Consider the following 17,741-nt stretch of genomic DNA (forward strand, 5'->3'; position numbering starts at 1 on the left):
TTTCTGTGCAGCTAAGGATAAAACCTTTTCTTGTTGTTGTCAGGATAAGTGCAAGAATCTCAAAAAATTGGTAATTTGGCTTTGGTAACTAATGACCTCTTATTTGTAGCTTTCAGTGTCAATTTTTGTATAATAAATGTAATGATTTCTCTCAAGCTCCTCTGGTTCATCTGGATATGGCCATTACCTTACATTATATGACTTTTTTTTTTTTTTTTTTTTTTTTATAATAACCATACTGCACACTAAACTTAGGAGGCTTAGATGATTGCTGTAGGCATTGTGAGCTGAAAGAGGAAAAAAATATATATATATTTAGCTGGTGCTTGGTTTACTGTATGACCCCAAAGGCTAGTTGTGGCTGCCAGAATTTTTGGTGTGTAACCTGCACTAGGCCTTCTTTCTTGAGGCTGTGCTTAAAGAAATTGGATGGTTGCAGTGGCTGGGTAGCTATGGTGTTTTCTTGGGACCAAGGTCAATATCTGAGCAGTTTGGCTGACAGCTCTAATTCTCTGTAAGAGGAAAAATGCAACTCCTCACCCCATCTGTGCTGCTACTCTGTGTAGTAATTGCAGACCACGAGAAAGTCTGCCTTCTGGTTGCGATTTATGTTCAGGAAAGGTAAAAAGTTTTGTTTTCAAAAGTACTGAGAATAAGGACTGCTGGACTGACACACAGCTCTAACCCTGTCCCTAATAATATGAGCTGTTAAAATGTACTTGTCTCCCCCATCCTTGATTACTTGTTGCTCTAGCTCTGAGTTTTGTCAGTTATATGCTACTTGTAGTGAGAGACTGCTGGAATAGGAAGGGAAGAAAAGGTGTCTTTGACTTAGACTGTTTAGATGCTGGGGAGTTTCAGGCTTTTGGTGTTTTTTGTCATTCCATCAAGAAAATCAGATAAAGAAGAGTACACTTGGTGGTGGATTTAACTGGAAGAGGTATATCCGATAGTTGTAAACTGTGTTGGAAATATCTGTGCTGGGAATGGCTCTCAATGAGATACTACTTTATTGCAACAGAAGAGAGAGGAGATGCAGATTGTGATTGTAAAGGACAAGAAAGCAAATGGATGTAATGGAGGTAGAGTCAGGCAAGACAAGAAATTAAACACAATACATTCTAAACTAGGTTGAGTAAAAAAATAATTGCTATTGTATACAAGAACTATGTCTGAAAAATGCATGGAAAGTGGTAAATATAGAGATGATTGGGTACTGATTTTGAACAATTAAGTAGGCATGAGCTTCCAGTGTAATGTGACATAGGCATCAAAACTAAAGTTTGGATTATGTGTTATCGGTAAAGTCTTATTTTTTACCTCAATGTTTTAGTTTTTGTATGTCAAATTGTTTACAGGTATCCAAAGAAGCCCAGACTTCAAGGGAGAAGGCTTATAAATTGGGCTGATATGAATTTCTGTTATTCAGTGCAGAAAACATAATATCTTTGGAAGAAATCACAATTCAGTTGTTTGCTTTTGTAAAGTTCTGTGTACCCAAGCACCATCTGTAATCCTATTGAGTAATCGCCATGAGGTTTTATAGCACATCTAAAAACAATGCTTCATCAACATTGCCTGCCTCTTTTTGAGGGCATGGAGGGAGAAATCGTGTTATTTTGTGCTTTCCTACTATGGTTCGCATATGTGAAATTACTTTCTCTGATATTTCTAAATAGTCAAAACTTGCTGTGTGATGTGACGATAGTAGCTGAAGACATGGAAATTGCAGCGCATAGAGTTGTGCTAGCCGCCTGCAGTCCCTACTTCCATGCCATGTTTACAGGTACCAAATGTTTCAATATTTACTATGTTTTAATCCAATCCAATTGTATAATGCACAAAATTAAATAACTTTTGCCTTTTAGGATCTCATTTTATTTTTAGTTAAGATAATAGGAACTTTATATGAATTTATTTGCAATCTGAGGACATAGTGGCAATTAAACCTCTGGTAGCATGGCAAATAATTTTTAAAGCGTCCTTTATTTAAACTAATTTGAGTAACTTAAGTAAGCTGGAAATAGTAGAGTTGTTATACTCTTGAAGACTAATCATTTTACCTGTACAAAAGAAGATTAAAACAACTTTCATGTGAATTCTGAAGTAAATTATGTCCTTTAACAACTACCATTGCTGCGTTCTTCAGTTCATGAGTATTCTAGGCTGTTAGTAGATAAGAAAGCTTTCTGTGGCTTTGGCTGCCTGTAGCTGGAGTGCATGTTTCAGTCCACTTAGGATAATTCTCTGTGACAGATGTACTCTGCATCATTGCCACAACTTTTCCGTGCAGGCTTGATTCTGCCTCTGCTTGCTCCGTGCTGATTGAGTTGTTGCTACAATAGGAATGCCAGAAGGCTTGCTAAGCTAAAATAGAGTTGGATTCATAGTACCCTACAGCTGAATTCCTGTACTGTGGGTTTAAGTCCGTGACGGTTATAAATCACATTGAGATCATGTAAAACTTGAAGTCAAAGACAGAATGCTACTAAATGCTTGTTAAAATTAATTTTGAAAGTTTTCTCTCTTCCTTCTCAAATCTTGTGCTGGTTTGGTCCTTAATGTTGCCTGTTTGAAATTAAAAGAGTTCTCTGCAATGTATTACTTCAGAGCACCAGGTCAAATGGAGTAAAAAAACGTGACTCTTGGCATGCTAGTATGCAAGCAAAATGGAGTTTTAATAACCCTAATTGTATGTAACTGGAAGACTGATATAATTTGAAATACTGTTGTGTCCTGGGGAAACAGCTGATTATTAGCAAGCACTTTACTGAAACTGAATAAGTATAGAGTTCAGGATAGTTTTGATTCTGTACACAAATGTTATGAAACAACCAAAGCTGGGAGAGGAGTCACTACGAGCAGAAAGAAACGCTTTCAGGTTGTGTATAAAACATCACAAAGCTTCCACTTAAGTAGCTGTTCTTCTAATAGTTCTTCAAGTTTTTGTATATAGTTGAGACAGATATTCCAGGTGACTAACACATTCCTTCTTAACTTCACTGATTTCTTTAAATTTAAAATGAAAACAGATTTACAGTTCATCACCCAAGTAATGGAGAAACACAAGCCTCTTAAATTAGTTCTGCATTAAAGATTAATTATTGTCGACTGTCACATTGAAAATATTCTTTACTCATAGTACAGGTTTGTTTCCTGCTTTCCATGGCATACAGCGGCCTGGTTAAGACATTTCTGCTTGTTTCTGAGTGCATTTCTGCTGCCAGCGCAGCAGTGTCCATGGCCTCTCTCCAAGCGGAATCACTGAAATCATGGTTTCTTCCCTTACTTCACTCCCTCTTGAAGTTTTGCTTGTTTTATGTTTTCAGACATAGGTCTTCATTGACCCCCTGTGGAGTGGGAGGTGGGAATGCTCACTTGAGGAAAGGGTAGGGACGTTCTAACCCACGCATCTGGGGCAGTGTTTGTATAGTTGGTGAACCACATCAGTGGGAGTTTAAATAGAGTTCATGTGTGGCTTCAGAACTTATCCACAGATTTTATACTACCGTTACATGCTGTTCTCAGCAAGGACCAAGTGTCTTGTCAGTATATTTCAGCTGTTCTTCACAAAAATAATCCTGATAATTATCTCTGTGAATTCTACGATTCACGCTTCTCAGGTATTCTGATCCAGTAACCTGGAAGTTCAAATAAGTACATTTGATCCCTTAACCAGCTACAGGGTTACTTGTTCTTGACTAGGAATTAGAAGTTTATATTTAGGCACATATTTGCAGGTTACTTCCATCTTTCTCTGAGTCATTAGGTACTCATGGCTGTTCAGCGTAGGGTTTAGCATTAACTGCGCTCAAAACCTCTGACTTCTTTTTTCCCTGTTTGCACTTCTAATAGAACTAACCCAATTAAATATCCAGAAGAAAAAGTTACTGCCTTTTAAAGTTACAAAATTTAGTAAGTTAGTAACACTTATCTTGTAAGTAAGGGCAAATGGGGAAGAAAAATTAACCATCCAGGTGTATGTTATCAGGAATAGTTATTTGTGAATTCTTCAGTGAAATTCTTCAGAAATATTTATCATGATCCTGAATCAAATATGCCTAAATGATTAGAGGAAAGAATTATGAAACATCAGTGAAGGGGCACTTCAGTGGGTGACCTGACTTTATTTTCCGTTTTTGCCACAGCCTATGTGTAGAGAGAATTATCTATTCTTAGGCGCTTACCTGCTGTTTTTGTTTGTGTTCTCCAAATGTACAATTGTTGTTTTTTTAACTAAAACAAACAAAACCAAAACAAAACCCCACACCTTCCTTACATTACTGTTGTGAGCTAACCATATTAGATTTTAGTTAGCCTTTAGTAACTTGAGCTCCCCAATTGCTCTGCTGCTCCTGTTTGGGAGGTTGGAGCAGCTCAGCACTGTCCTTTCCATGTCACTAACAACTCTGTGAGGGTATTATGGAGCAGCTGTCTGTGACACGAGTGCTTCAGAAGGCTGAATTCTAGACTGAGAATGCCTAGGAAGTGAGTTGATGGTTTTCTGCATATGGTCTGTCAAACCAAGTCTGGATCATGAGGACTCATTCTCAGCATCGTAGTAAGACTGCATCTCCTTTTAGCATGCAAAGTAGAAGCCTCCTTTTTTCTTGTAGGTACTGGGTAGTATTGTTAAACTGAGAAGATGCCTATCCATCGTTTCAGAAACCTTTACACAAAATCTGAAAACAAAACCAATGTGCTTGCAGAATATCCAACTCTGCTCTCCCACACACATGATTTTCCCAAGGGACCACCTCCACAGCAGCTTGCATAACAAATAACTTGCTGCATGCATGCTCTGAAGATCAATAGGCTTAATCTTTGTCAAAGAAGTTTAAACTTGGAACCCAGGGTCCTGCAAAGAACACGCTACTATCATCTTTCACAGGTGTAGGGAAATGTTTCAGAAGAGGGGGGTGGAAGAAGTATATAGGAGCTGGATTTTGCTCTTTTTCTTGTGGTTCATTATCAGGGCTTTCCAGAATGCTAGAAACTGGTGCTGACATTAAATAGTAGTACATTGCTGTAGGTGGTCTTCTGCACTGCCTACCAACTTTAGTTGGTTTAAAATAAATTCCTTAGCCTTGAGCTCAAAAAACATCATGAATAACAGTAACAGATTTCTTAGTGATACTCTGGGTAAAGTGCACTGCCTGTCATCCATCCTAGAGGACATAGGGTAAGAAACAATGAAAACGTGTGTACTTCCTCAAGAAGTATCAGCAGTGATAAGCATCTTATGGTTCTTTTCCCCACTGTCTGCTCTGTGGTTGTGTAGGTTAAATCACTCATCAATTCCCTTTTATCTAGATGTTATGGGGAAAAAAATAAAAACTTATCCAATGTAGAAGAACAAATGGATATATCCAGAGTTAGGGATATACTTTTCCAAAGTGAGAGTTTATGTATATCTATCAACGTCACCAGCGTAGTTCATATTTCACTTCTCAGTGCAATTTGGTGCAATAAAGGGTTAAAGGTCTGAGATGCCCAGATGTGTGGTTGGTACCCACAGAGAAGGTATAGTCCTTTCTTCAAAATGTATCCTTAGGCAATTACTTTGGATGCAAACAAAATGTTGCATTTTGAGAAACATCATATTTTAGAAGGTGGAAGCTATTTGCAGGACTTTCTATGAAGATCAGCAATGGCATACAGCCAGCATGTCAGCCTCCACAAAACAAGATCTAACAAGTTTTCCCTTGCTTTCCATTTTATCTTAGTTTGAGTTTTAATTCTTAAATCAGATCTATAGCAGAAGGAATAATAAGTAGGCAACCCAAGTACGTATGTTAATTTTTCTGTGGGGATAGAATTTTTCTTTTTTAAGTAAAATGACCCCAGACTGCATTTGGTATGCTCCTTCAATTAAGAAGTTAATAAAGCAAGTGTATATAATAGATTGCTTTGCCAGCAAAATGTTTTTGTATGTGTTTGAATCGAAGGGTCTTACTTAGGTTTGAAAACAACATTTTACTGATATTGTATACTGGTAAAAATAGGTTAGCAGTAGTAAAAGCCTTAACCCAGGTAGCATTCACATGATGGTAACAGCAGACTTCGTTTCTCTTTGGAGAGAGGAAGGGAGGGAAAACTGAATTCTTAAAGTTGCTTTATTGTTACAACTGATGATACACAAGCATTTCTGTTGTAGGCAGGAGTAATTACTATTAAGCTATTAAATTTGACCTGTGTTTCTACCTAATTTGTTTGACTACCAAACTGTATTTGTAGGTGAGATGAGTGAAAGCCGAGCAAAGAGAGTTCGAATAAAGGAAGTTGATGGTTGGACCCTCAGGATGCTTATTGATTATATTTACACTGCTGAAATCCAAGTTACAGAAGAAAACGTGCAGGTAAGAGTGAGTATATTTTCTACAACCACAGAGGTGTAATCCACAGAATCATTTAGTTTGCCAGTGTGGTTCAACTCTGAGGGAAATCTCTTCTGCAAACCAGAAGTTTTTCAGACCCTGTGCCTATAAAGTCGTACTGTTTAAATTCTGGTTCACGTTGAAAGACCGTTGAAATAAATGAAGTCTGTTGACTTTAATGGGCTTAACAACCAAACCTCATGTAATACAATAATATAGATGGTCTACTCAGCCTAAAAATTAATGCTGTCAGCCACCTCTGTACCAGCCTCTCTCTGATACTTTAGTGTGATTTACATAAACAGAGGTAGATTTGTTCTTAAATGTAAAACATGTAGTCCAATTAGTGTTCCGTTTGTCAGATTTTTTTTTTTGGCTAGCCTTCAGAATAAATTATTCTTTCCTGCTCAATCCTGTACCTTGCCAATGGCCTGTCATGCAGGAATTTTTAGCTTGTTCTGATTATTTTTTTAAATCAACCAATATCTAGCATGAAGGCTTTTGCCCATCCCACACAAGTAGAGCTAATCAGTTTTTCTATTCAGCTGTGCCAAAAGCTAAAACTTCAATTAGAATTGAACAAACATAAGCTTAGAAAAACAGAGCTTATGTTTTCTAACCACAGATCCTGAAGACAAGGTAGATTTTACTTCCACTACCTTCTGAGATTCAGCTTAGATTTTTTGGTAAGTTTAAAAGTAGTTACATAACAGGTGACATACTTAATTTTTCTGTTTTTCTTGTTGCTTCTATGCCCGTGTTTCTGCTTCTGTTCAATGCTAGCAGTCATTTTGTTGCTCTTGCAGGGCATGAATAATGTTGCTATATTTGGCATTGAAAACTTCTGTTGTGATTGTGCATTCTGAAATTACTGTTTTTTAGTGGGCATTAGGCTGAAATAAATAGCTTCTTGGCTGCCGAAGCAGATGGAGTCACTGCTAGTTATACCTGTGCTTGACTGAAGACATAGAAATGGGATTTCATACTACTAACTCAAAATATCCTACTACTAAGCCTTCTAAGTATTCGATCATACCATAAGGTTAACTTGTTACCTTCTTAAAGAACTGTTTACTTTTGATCTGATGATGGCTATATGTAGTGAAAAATCTTTCTGAAATTATGCTGTGTCTTGCCAATCCAGTGTTTGTACAAACCTATTTTACCCTGAGCGAGATCCAAAGGTGTCAGAGGTTGCTGAGTAGATCTTCTGGGCTTGATCTTGCTGGCTTTTTATCCTTAAAGCAGAATATTCTGTCTTGCTGGCACATCTTAATGGCCGTAATCTGGTACTTCTGGTGTGTAACATCACACTGCATTTCAGAGGCAGCCTACTGTGTTCTGGCTGTAGGTATTGCTTAGGAGGAGGCAGTTTAACCTGATACTGTCAATGATAGCTCTTCTTTGTTCATGGGGAATAAAAGCCAGCATTCTCTTTCTTTCTCATACAAGACCCATTCAAGACCAGAAACCTCCTGGTTTAAAACTCATAAGTCTGATATGGCTTTTATTTTCATAGCTCCAGATTATCTGCTCCTTGAAGATAAATAATGATTTTGAGGTTGGTAAAATAAATAATATGGTGCGGTGAGGGATATTACAAGTTTGTGGTTACTTAAGTACTGGGAAGACAGTCAAGCTTTTAAGTGAATTTGGATTTATGGCAATATAGTTGCGTTTTAATGTTGGTATCAAATATACTTGTAATATTGTAATGAATGTAAAACTTTCCTTCCTGTGTCACCTTCATCATCTTTGTTTTATTAGTGCTAGCATGTACTGTTTATTTGCATTATGGCAGGAACAAACACAATGGCAAAACACCAATACACTGAAGCAAGTCTTTTTCCTCAAGTTTGAAAGTCAAGGTGGGAAAACTGTGAATTTCTGAAAACTTTGAATCCTAGCACAGACTCGCAGGCTTCACTTGAAGTTGTATTCTCTCCATAAACATGTTACATGCTTTAGTGCTCAATTTTGTTTCTAAATGTATTGCTTGAAGGTATTGGTTCAGAATTTATTTTGTTGAAAATATAGTTCCATGATAGCCTAAGATGCCATGCCTCACTTTGTATTTTTGCTAATGTGCTTGACTGGGGCTTCAGCTTAGAGGTAGCAGCTTATGATTCTCATTCTGATATCCTTCATGGGATTTCAAGTGTGTTACTCTGCCTTTTCGGGTTACACGTAGTAAGAATTAGTGTTGAATTCATTTCTAATAGGTGATGTTTGAAAAGGGTGTGCACACTTCACATTTAAGTGATGCAGAATTGCTAAGCAGAATTTGGCACTAAAACAGTTACACTGTGTATTTATGAATATTTAGTGGTAGCCAATCTCACTGGTCTTTGTCAACAGCCGAGTAATGAGAAGCTTCTTTCATTAATACCTTACTTGATTTAGACATGAACAGGAGAGTTGTCCCTTAACGCTTCTTTCAAAGTTCGAAGTAAGAACCCTTCTTTTTGTTCCCCACTGTTTTGTTCTCACTTGTATGTTTTTGAGCAAGAAGGACCTAGAAAAGTCAGGTGTAATCAGTGACTGAGGAGAAAAATGTATTCACTTACTGCATCAAACTGGAGGAGGCCCTCAGCACTGGTTATTATTTCCGACATAAGTTAAATGTAGAAGAAAACAGTTGTTCTTTTCTGCAGTTCTTAGTTCAGTGTCAATCAGTTTTCCCCACACCCCCAACAGTTAGACAGCTGGTATATGAAGAAGATGTATGTTCTCCATTTTATTCTAGGATTTGTCCTTCATTTAAAGTTACTTATTTTATCGTTCCTCAGTAATGGCACTCACTTAGCATAATGCTATACCAGTGTTTCTGTCATTTTTACTTATTATGTCACATTTTCTTACATACTCAACTCTGTTCTCTTTTTTTTCCCAGAAATGGCATTAACTGTCAGACCTGATGCTGTAGCACATACTCATGTTTTAAGAAGGGATCATAAAACTTAATGTTTTCAGAAGGCAAATCTACTTTCTTGCACATGAAATTTTTTCAATTCCCATATAGGTACTAACTACATGCAGTGCACAACGTGGGGGAGTTAGTTACTATAAGAAGCTCATGCATGAGTAACTCTCCCACACTATGCATTTCAGCATGTCTTTAGTCAGCCTTACACCTAGGGTAAGCCGAGCACAAATATATCAGGGCAGGAACATAAGAAGAAATTCCTGCATATTACATCTTCCTGAATAATATATATTGCAAATACATGAACACACAGTATAGATGTATGTTTCCTTTATAACTCTCAACTGCTTGTGCACAGATTGCCATCTGAAGCATAAGGCATGCGTCCCTTCATATTGTGTCCTAGGGCATGGTGATGAGAATTTCCAGCATACTTCACTTGAGGTGCTCTAAGGACAGTACTACTTTTACCGTGCCTAATCTTTACTGGGTACTGACTGAAAGGCAAAAATAAAATTTTGTGCAGTGTGTTACATTCCTTGTTTGTTCGTCTGAACATTAGGATAACTCAGGGTCAAAATACTGAGAATAAATTTTTATATTTAGAAGTGATGTGTTTGTGATGCATCACCTACAGTTTTATGTGGGTTGGACATGCAAAAATGATCTCTGTTTCAGGACTAACCATTTCTTCTGAAACTGCTGTATTACCAGAATATCCAAATGGCCCACAAAATTGTGTTTTTCCTTAAGCCTGTTTTTTTTTTTGATGGTTTTGGATTCCCTCCTTCAGTACCCTTTCCACTAAGGGACAGATACACCAGTTTTTTGGATTTTAATTCAAAAGGGGGCTCAGGATCGTAGAATGGCTTGGGTTGGAAGGGACCTTGAAGCCCATCCAGTTCCAATCCCCAGCTATGGGCAGGGACCCCTCCCACCAGACCAGGCTGCACAAAGCCCCATCTAGCCTAGCCTTGAGCACCTCCAGGGATGGGGCATCCACAGCTTCTCTGGGCAATGTAATCACAATGGGATTACCAGTTCAACAAATTATGGCACATCAGTTACACAACAGCAGCTGTTTGTGGTTCTACCTTCAACAAAATATAAAATGATTTAATATAAGAGAGTTTGTAAGACTTGTGTTACTCTACTTTGTATTTGCTAGTCTTTGGGTGCTTACCGATCAAATTAGTATAGTTGAAATTCCAGTGGGCTTCAGAGCAGGACTGTCTCTGTATTTGAGCTGAGAGTCAAAATACTTCTGGGTATATTTTGATGCTTACCAAGCTTTATCCTCAAACGAGATACCGTGTATACAAACTGGTGATTAAACTAGCAGTCTTTTTGTAAGTTAGCAGCATTGTGATGTTAGAGCATAAAACACATGCTGCATGTTTCTTGAAATTAGAGTTGTTTTAGATACCCAACTTTGAATGTTTTTGAAGAGTTTCTAAAGCCTGCCATTAAATTATACCCTTTGAATACTGAGGAGCATCTCATTTCCCGTATTAGATGAATGGATGCCCATTACCTTCCAAAGGGTTATATTCAGTTTTCTTTTGAAAGTAGCAGATTTTCCAGTTTAGGTGAGGTAAACTTTTCCTTTCTAGAACTGAAGGCTGCCTGTCCTTTACAAACTCATGACTGGGCATCGTAAGAGGAGAGAGTTCATTTAGGTGCTTGAACAGAGACATGCATTCTGTGTCCTGGAAGTGTGCCTGCTGCTGTGTAAGTGGGTGGGAGAGATAAAAGAAATATTCATTCTACCGAACTGAATGCTGTGAAGCTTTCATTCAATCTTATCATGAGGTAGGTTCTGTTTTAAATATATTGCCATACATATAGTTATATATATATAAATGCGTGTGATGGTAACTGCTTTGAGCCAAGGGAATGCTGAAACTGCTTCCACAGGAACTTGGCTGTTCTCCTTTAGAGAGCCTATGAAAGAGTTGCCTGGAAAAAAATGCTGCAGTTGGTTTAGGAGCCTAAGAAAGGCAAGGAGGGGAATTATTGTGATCTTGATGATCATGCTGTAAGTGAATCCCTACAGGTCGTGATTAACACTCTGAATGTCACCAAGACCAACAATTTATATAGGTCCAACACCTCCCCAGTCAGGCACACCACTGAAATGTGGTACTGCTGAAGATAAGCTTATCCTGAATTAACAGCAATCTCTGAATGGTTTTCAAATAGAGTGTTATACACTAGATAGTGCGGCTTGGTGATGACAGTGTGGATAATGATAGCAAATTTCCTGGCTCGAAACAGTCAGTCTTCTAACAGATGCGTGTAACTTAATAAAACTGTTGTACCACAGGTTAAATTTGGTATCGCCTAAGTTTGCAGGCTGGCTGTTGATAAAGGCTTTCTGTTTACCTCAATTTGCCTCTGTTTGGTGACCACAATTACTTGGTGACAGCATTTCGAAATTATTCTTCAGGCAATACTTGGACTTCCCCTCGAAGTCTTGGCTATATTATTTATCAATTGAATACAAGTAGATGTATCTTTTAAGACAGTGCCATCACGTCTCTCTCCACAGTACCTTTTTGATCAACTTTTTGATCTTGGTTTAGCTTCCAAAGCATTTCTAGCAATGCCACTTGAATGTTTTGTGATGAGAACAGAGCACAGCCAAACCTGTGGCTGTGTATTCTTCTTGTTTAGCTGCTGCTGTTGGAAGCAGCATCCTGGGCCACACGAGCATCTTTCTGAGCCAGCAGGGCTTTTCTGAAGAGGCTTGTTGCTAAGTTTGGCGTGCTTGTAAATGAGAATGAAGTTATTGGTCAGAAAATACTATTGCTATTGAATAAAACAGTGATTTTTTTTCCTTGTAAAGAACACATTTTGTGTAGTGAGTGCATTTACAGTAATCTGTTTCTCATGCCCTCCTGAAATAGCAACAGAAAAGGTGAAGCAGTATCACACTGATTTCTTTGTCAGTAGTTACATTAGATTTTTTTTTTTTTATAGAAATATCTCTGACTGTAATGTAAAGTATCATTGGCAACATCTTTTGAGCTGAAATCTGTCAATTGGTGTTTCTTATGCTGGGGATTTGACTTGACAGTAACTCTCAGCACACAGTTTTTTAGACAGACTGTTAGGCCAAATGTTCATTATGACTATACAGCCATTTTTCAAGCTGTTCATATAGGTTTATTTTTCTGAAGTGATATTGAATGTGCTGTAAACATAACATTTTGGACAGATTTGGCTGATGACAATTGATAGAGTTGCTCTAAAATGTTTTTTTACGTCCATGTATGGTTAAATAACATGAAATGTGGAATTGTCACACTGTGTGGCTTGTCATCACCACCCAAACAAAAGTGGTCTTTTGTACTGTGCTCTGGTGCCCCAAATTGGCACAAATGAAATATTGTTCTAATATTTTAACCTGTTAAAGATGTGATAATCATCCTGAATGTTGCAACCCACCCCTGCAGCAAGTACATGTGGAAAATTTTAGCTAACGTGAAGGGCCAAGTGTTAAATCATATACCTGGGCCCTTCTTCTGTTAGTTCCTGTAGGTAGGAGATATTTTTTTCCAAGATACAGCTTTTATAAATGAGGTGCAGGCACACCACGTCTCATCAAGCATAAGCGTTAATGCTCTGACTAAATTGTGAGTTGCGTTATTTTTGTTTTTAGATGAAATATCTCTGTCAGATATGTGCGATTAACACCGTTGTCTGTAACTACTGCTTCAGCTACTGGACCATCAACTTAGAATCAGGGCTAAACTTCAGAAATGCCAATACCAAACATTTCTCTTAATAGCACCCAGGTATTTGAAGACTGTTGTGTCCTAGAGTGCAGAGTCACCCAGCTTTACTGCTTGCTCCTTTCATCAAGTTCTTGGGCTTTGCCCTTGGGAGAACATTTTGGGAAGAAAGAAAAAGGGAAGGCTGAAGGACAGCAGCACATATTGAGATCTTAAGGACAGAGGGAGAAGGTATCTAGACTGGTTCTTTCAACTTCTTGAATGATGAGACATCTTTAGTGTTCCTTTAACAATCTTTCAGGTGATAATTTGTGTAAAATGTTTGAAACCAGCCCTCCTCCCCCTGTATCCCACCAACGCAATATGAATGGCTAGGTGCTAACTACTGAACCTTGATGTGATGGGTTGCAATCCTGCTTGGTTCTGAGTGGATTGCAAAGCTAGTTGTGATCCTCAGCTCCCTCAGGTTCCGTAGCTTGCACCAGTGGGTGTTTGCTGGGCTTGACTTGATCTTGAAACCTTTTTTATGCTGTTCCTCATGATATTTCAGTTTACCATCATTTTTACACTCCCTCAATGGTGACTTAGAGCTTTCTGTCCATAAATAAGCTCCCCCTTTTTTTTTTTTTCTTGTGGTTGCAGGCAACTCCACTGATTCTTGAAAGTATTTTTCTTTTAAATGGAGTTTTATGTAATAGAGCTATTGAGTATCAAAAGATATTATTTGTTGGTGAACTTGACACAAGTAGTATTGAAGCTTTAGGAAGAGATAGAATTCTTTATAGGATCATTTTACAGAGCTTTAAAAATAAACAGGCTTTTGGTCTTTCTGACTATCATGGCTGTGATGGTATTGCTACTAAATTCTGGAAATTCTTGCAATTTAGAAAATGTTGTAACCAAAGTGGTTCAAGTTAAAATATTTTATAAAATTAATGACTTCATGATTAAAACTGAATTATAAAATCACTTAATCTTGAAGTGGATTGAAACCTCTCTTTATGTAACAATCTAGACTTTCATTTTTATTATTTTATGCCTGCAGAGTTCTAATAACATTAGGGGATAGCTTACACTGCACAGAGGCATTTAGATCCAACCACGTGATGAGTTTCATTACAAAATCTATTAATAGAAACCTTAAATTTTAGTGGGCAAGAATTTAATGTTGGACTTGACAGTATGCCTCTTTAAATGTCTTGGCCGTCTCGGAAGTGTACCAGCACCATTGTATTTTGCTTTTATACATACTTTAGATGTTATGCCTCAAGCAGTTGTCTGGTTACCTCTTTTGACCCATTTTGTTTGTATTTGTGACAAAAGCTTTGAGGATTTTAATAATATGGAGGCAAAACTAATATGTGGCTTAGCTGGAGGAGGGACAGGCACATTTCTGGAGTTTGTACGTATTGTAACACAAGTTAGGCAGCAGTAAAAGAGCTAATTTTTGCAGTGAAAAAATCCTACCATGCATTCTTCACTTGCTCATATGTGGCTATGTTTCAAGAAAGTGCGTGTAGGAGGGAAGGGAAAGGAGAATGGTGATCTTTCTACAGGTGTATCTTATTACCAATAAAAGCTTCATTAATTTGTGCTCTAAGTGAGTAAGCTCTGCATAAAAGAGCTGTGGTCTTGTGCTGAGTAAAATACTGAGCAAACAGCTTTGTGGGGAACCTTAATATTTTGTTCTATGTCAGTTTTTAAATGTGTACTGAATAGTATGTTTTGACTACATTTTTTTTTCCCATAGCATATCTTTTGTGGTTTTAGCTATTATGTATGTGTAGAGTAGAAGCTGCCTGGTTTCTCGTGCACAGTATTCATTTATTATATAAACCCTATCTATTCTGCAGTATACATATTGTCACTCTCCTTCCTATGTTTTTTTTTTTTTTTTTTTTTTTATTTTCTAAGAGTGCAAAACTGGTGTGTTTGGTTTGGCTGAAGGTATGCCCCAGAGCCACACACCATGCTGATAAATGTTTGATGTCCCGCTAAAACATTTCCTTTTTTTTCCCCTTGGTGACGTGATGGGAGGATGGATAGCACACTGTGTACTTCGCAATAGGAAGGTATTGGGGCCTGCTGAATCTGGTAGTAAGGCTGCTGCACCTCCATGTCCCCAGGGTCAAGCCTCCCTCAGCAGGGAGGCTGAGCATGTCTTTTTGATACAGACATACTTCTATACTGCGTGGCCAACTGCAGAAATGAATGCAGGCAGAGATATTTTGCATTCACACCTGCACGGGCAGCACCAAAAGCTTCACCCACGGAGAACTTTGGCTGACGAAGGGTGAAGGTCTGTTAGTGGCACATATATACGTGTACACAAACGCACCCTTACCCCTCAGCTGGCTTACACACTCAGTGTAGCTGTCCCTGGTGGATCCTGGCTCTTTCCAAGTGCTGGCAACTGGGCACATGAGCCTCAAGGCCTGCAGCCCTAGCCTTGGACACAACTTCACAGGTGTGTGCATCCCTCCAGTAACTGTGCTAAGGTACTTGGTCTATCTAGTACCTGGCCCAGGATCCTTGCTTTCCCTACGTGCCCCATATGAGTGGGGATCTCATTTGTTCTTTCCAAAACCACCTTGATCCCTTTCTTTTCCTCACTTCTGTCGTCAGTTGGACTGTATTCCCTCAAAGTCTCCTGTACACGACTGTGCAACAAACACTTCCTGCACTGTGGTGCTGGACCTAGAGAAGACCTTCCCACATTCCAGTTTGTGCAAGTGCTCCCCCCCACCCCCAGCTCATAATTCCTGCTTCTTCGTTTATTGATAACATTCTTTGCTGTTCCCTCTCCTTGTTTCATTAGTTATGGATGACAGGCTGAAGTTCCAGGAGGGAAGGAGCAAAGGGAATTTGTAGAGAAGGCAACTGCTGTTTCTGTACAGATTTAACTTTGGTTAAGACAGAAATAAATGATGACAGGAGCATGAGAACCAGGAAAAGCAGGTGTTATACTGGTATGACATCTGCTGTTCCCTCAGATATTCATGTTTTTACATCTCTGACCTTTATTTCCTCTAGATACCTCTGCTATTTCTCTGTTCTCTAAGTAATACTTTATTCACATCTTGCTGGCATTCTCCAGCCAATGAATCTTTTTATAACATTTTCTTTTTCCTATTATCTGGCTGAATGGGAGATCCCAGAACTTTGTTCATAAAGAAGATTGGGTGGGTAGAAGGGAATGAGCCTTAGAAGAATGAAGAGAAACCTGGATGGAAATCAGAGCTGTCTTATCACAGTTTGTAGCTGTGAAAAAGAAACGCATAAGGGACAAACAGAACTGAGATGTAGCACAAGAGATAAAGGTGAATCTTAAATCTTAATCTTATTTCAATTTTACTGGCTGAATCACAGAGTTTCCCTATCTTGAAATCTTTGTTCTCTTCAGAAGGTGTTTTGAGGGTCAGGGAAAAAAAAACCACCTGTTTCTGCTTATTTGGAAAAGAGATTTTTGGGCAGAGAAGATGAGGAGGCTTGTAGCTTGGCTTTGTCAGAAAGGTCTAAGTAGGATTCAAGGAATGAATCAGAAACTCATGGAGGAGGTGATGAGGTGAGACAGAAGTGGGGTTGAGACAGGGAGTACATGATAGACCAGATACTGATCTGTAATCCTGTTTTTGAGAAGCATGTGATTCTGATTCCTGTGGGAGGTGAAGGGGAAGTTACTGAGGGATTTAAACAGGAATGTTTTATTTAAATTATAAAAATAATAAAACACTCTTACTCAGCACTGCAGCTCTAAATAGAACAGCTGTTCATTTCCTGCATATTGTTTCTTTAATGAGTGATTTAGAAAGTGTGTAGGCTGCCAGGGCCATGCATGAGCAAGGTGCCAAGAACTAATTAAGGTAGAAAGTCCCAGTTATGCCAGTGGACTGTGCAAGGTGCATGCTCTTACAGATCAAGGATAGGTTGAGAGAATGGGTCAGAAGGTGGGGAATGAAGCAAATGAGTAAGAACATCAGGTCACTAGGACAAAAATAATTTTACAGACATCTAAAAAAATTCTTGCCATACCCATAAGGAAAAATCTCTAAAGTGAGGTGGCTGAGATTGCATAGAAATGTTTTATTTTCTAGCTGGCTATTCATTACAGTTTCAGTTCATGTCTTAGTAAATCAGTACAATGCCACTAGTGATCCCGAGTATTAGAGAGACTACAAGGTGTTTTTTTGCTTAATGTCAGGTAACATGAAGGAATTTCAAACTATGTGTGTTTTCAAATTCCGAGTTGTGCATAGCTCCTATAAACCTCCTGTGAGGTTTGAGTTCTTTGACTGGTCCTGAAATAACTGCTTCAAAGGCATCTGAAAGTCAGGTTAGTTGTAGTCCCTCCTAAATTGTCATGTGATGAGCAATAAATAGATCAAAAATCCCTAGGGAGCACAGGAGGAGATAGGAATAAATACTAGGTTTTCACTGTATCAAAATGGTGGTATTGTGTCCACAGAAGGATAGATTTTTAATTGTTTTTTAAGAGAGGCAAAAGATGCAGATGATAAACTGGTTTAAAGATATTCCAAGACCAGACAAAAACAGATTTCACTTCTTTCTAGCTCAGCTAGATGTTGGACTAGCATGATGGCAGACCAAATTAAATGTTGGAAGGTGTAAGGTAATGCATGGAAAGAGAAGTTTGAATTACTTCTACATGTTGCTGTGTTCTACATTGACAACTTTTCCCGG

The 17,741-nt window shown here is 38.4% G+C and overlaps 1 protein-coding gene across 3 annotated transcripts in view; it reads left to right on the plus strand.

Moving 5' to 3' along the window:
- Window positions 1-17,741, plus strand: part of KLHL2 (kelch like family member 2) — a 271,198-nt gene that overhangs the window by 220,229 nt on the left and 33,228 nt on the right. The window contains exons 3-4 of one of the 3 annotated variants that reach the window (XM_084518130.1): window positions 1,680-1,786; window positions 6,238-6,359. The exons of 1 other annotated variant lie outside the window; for it this stretch is intronic. In XM_084518130.1, coding sequence (XP_084374256.1) covers window positions 1,680-1,786; window positions 6,238-6,359 — 229 coding nt within the window. The remainder of the gene's footprint in view (window positions 1-1,679; window positions 1,787-6,237; window positions 6,360-17,741) is intronic. One more of the 3 variants, XM_084518131.1, reaches the window with a different exon arrangement.

The sequence above is a fragment of the Aythya ferina genome (genome assembly GCF_964211825.1).
Source record: "Aythya ferina genome assembly, chromosome: 4".
Taxonomy (NCBI): Eukaryota; Metazoa; Chordata; class Aves; order Anseriformes; family Anatidae; genus Aythya; species Aythya ferina.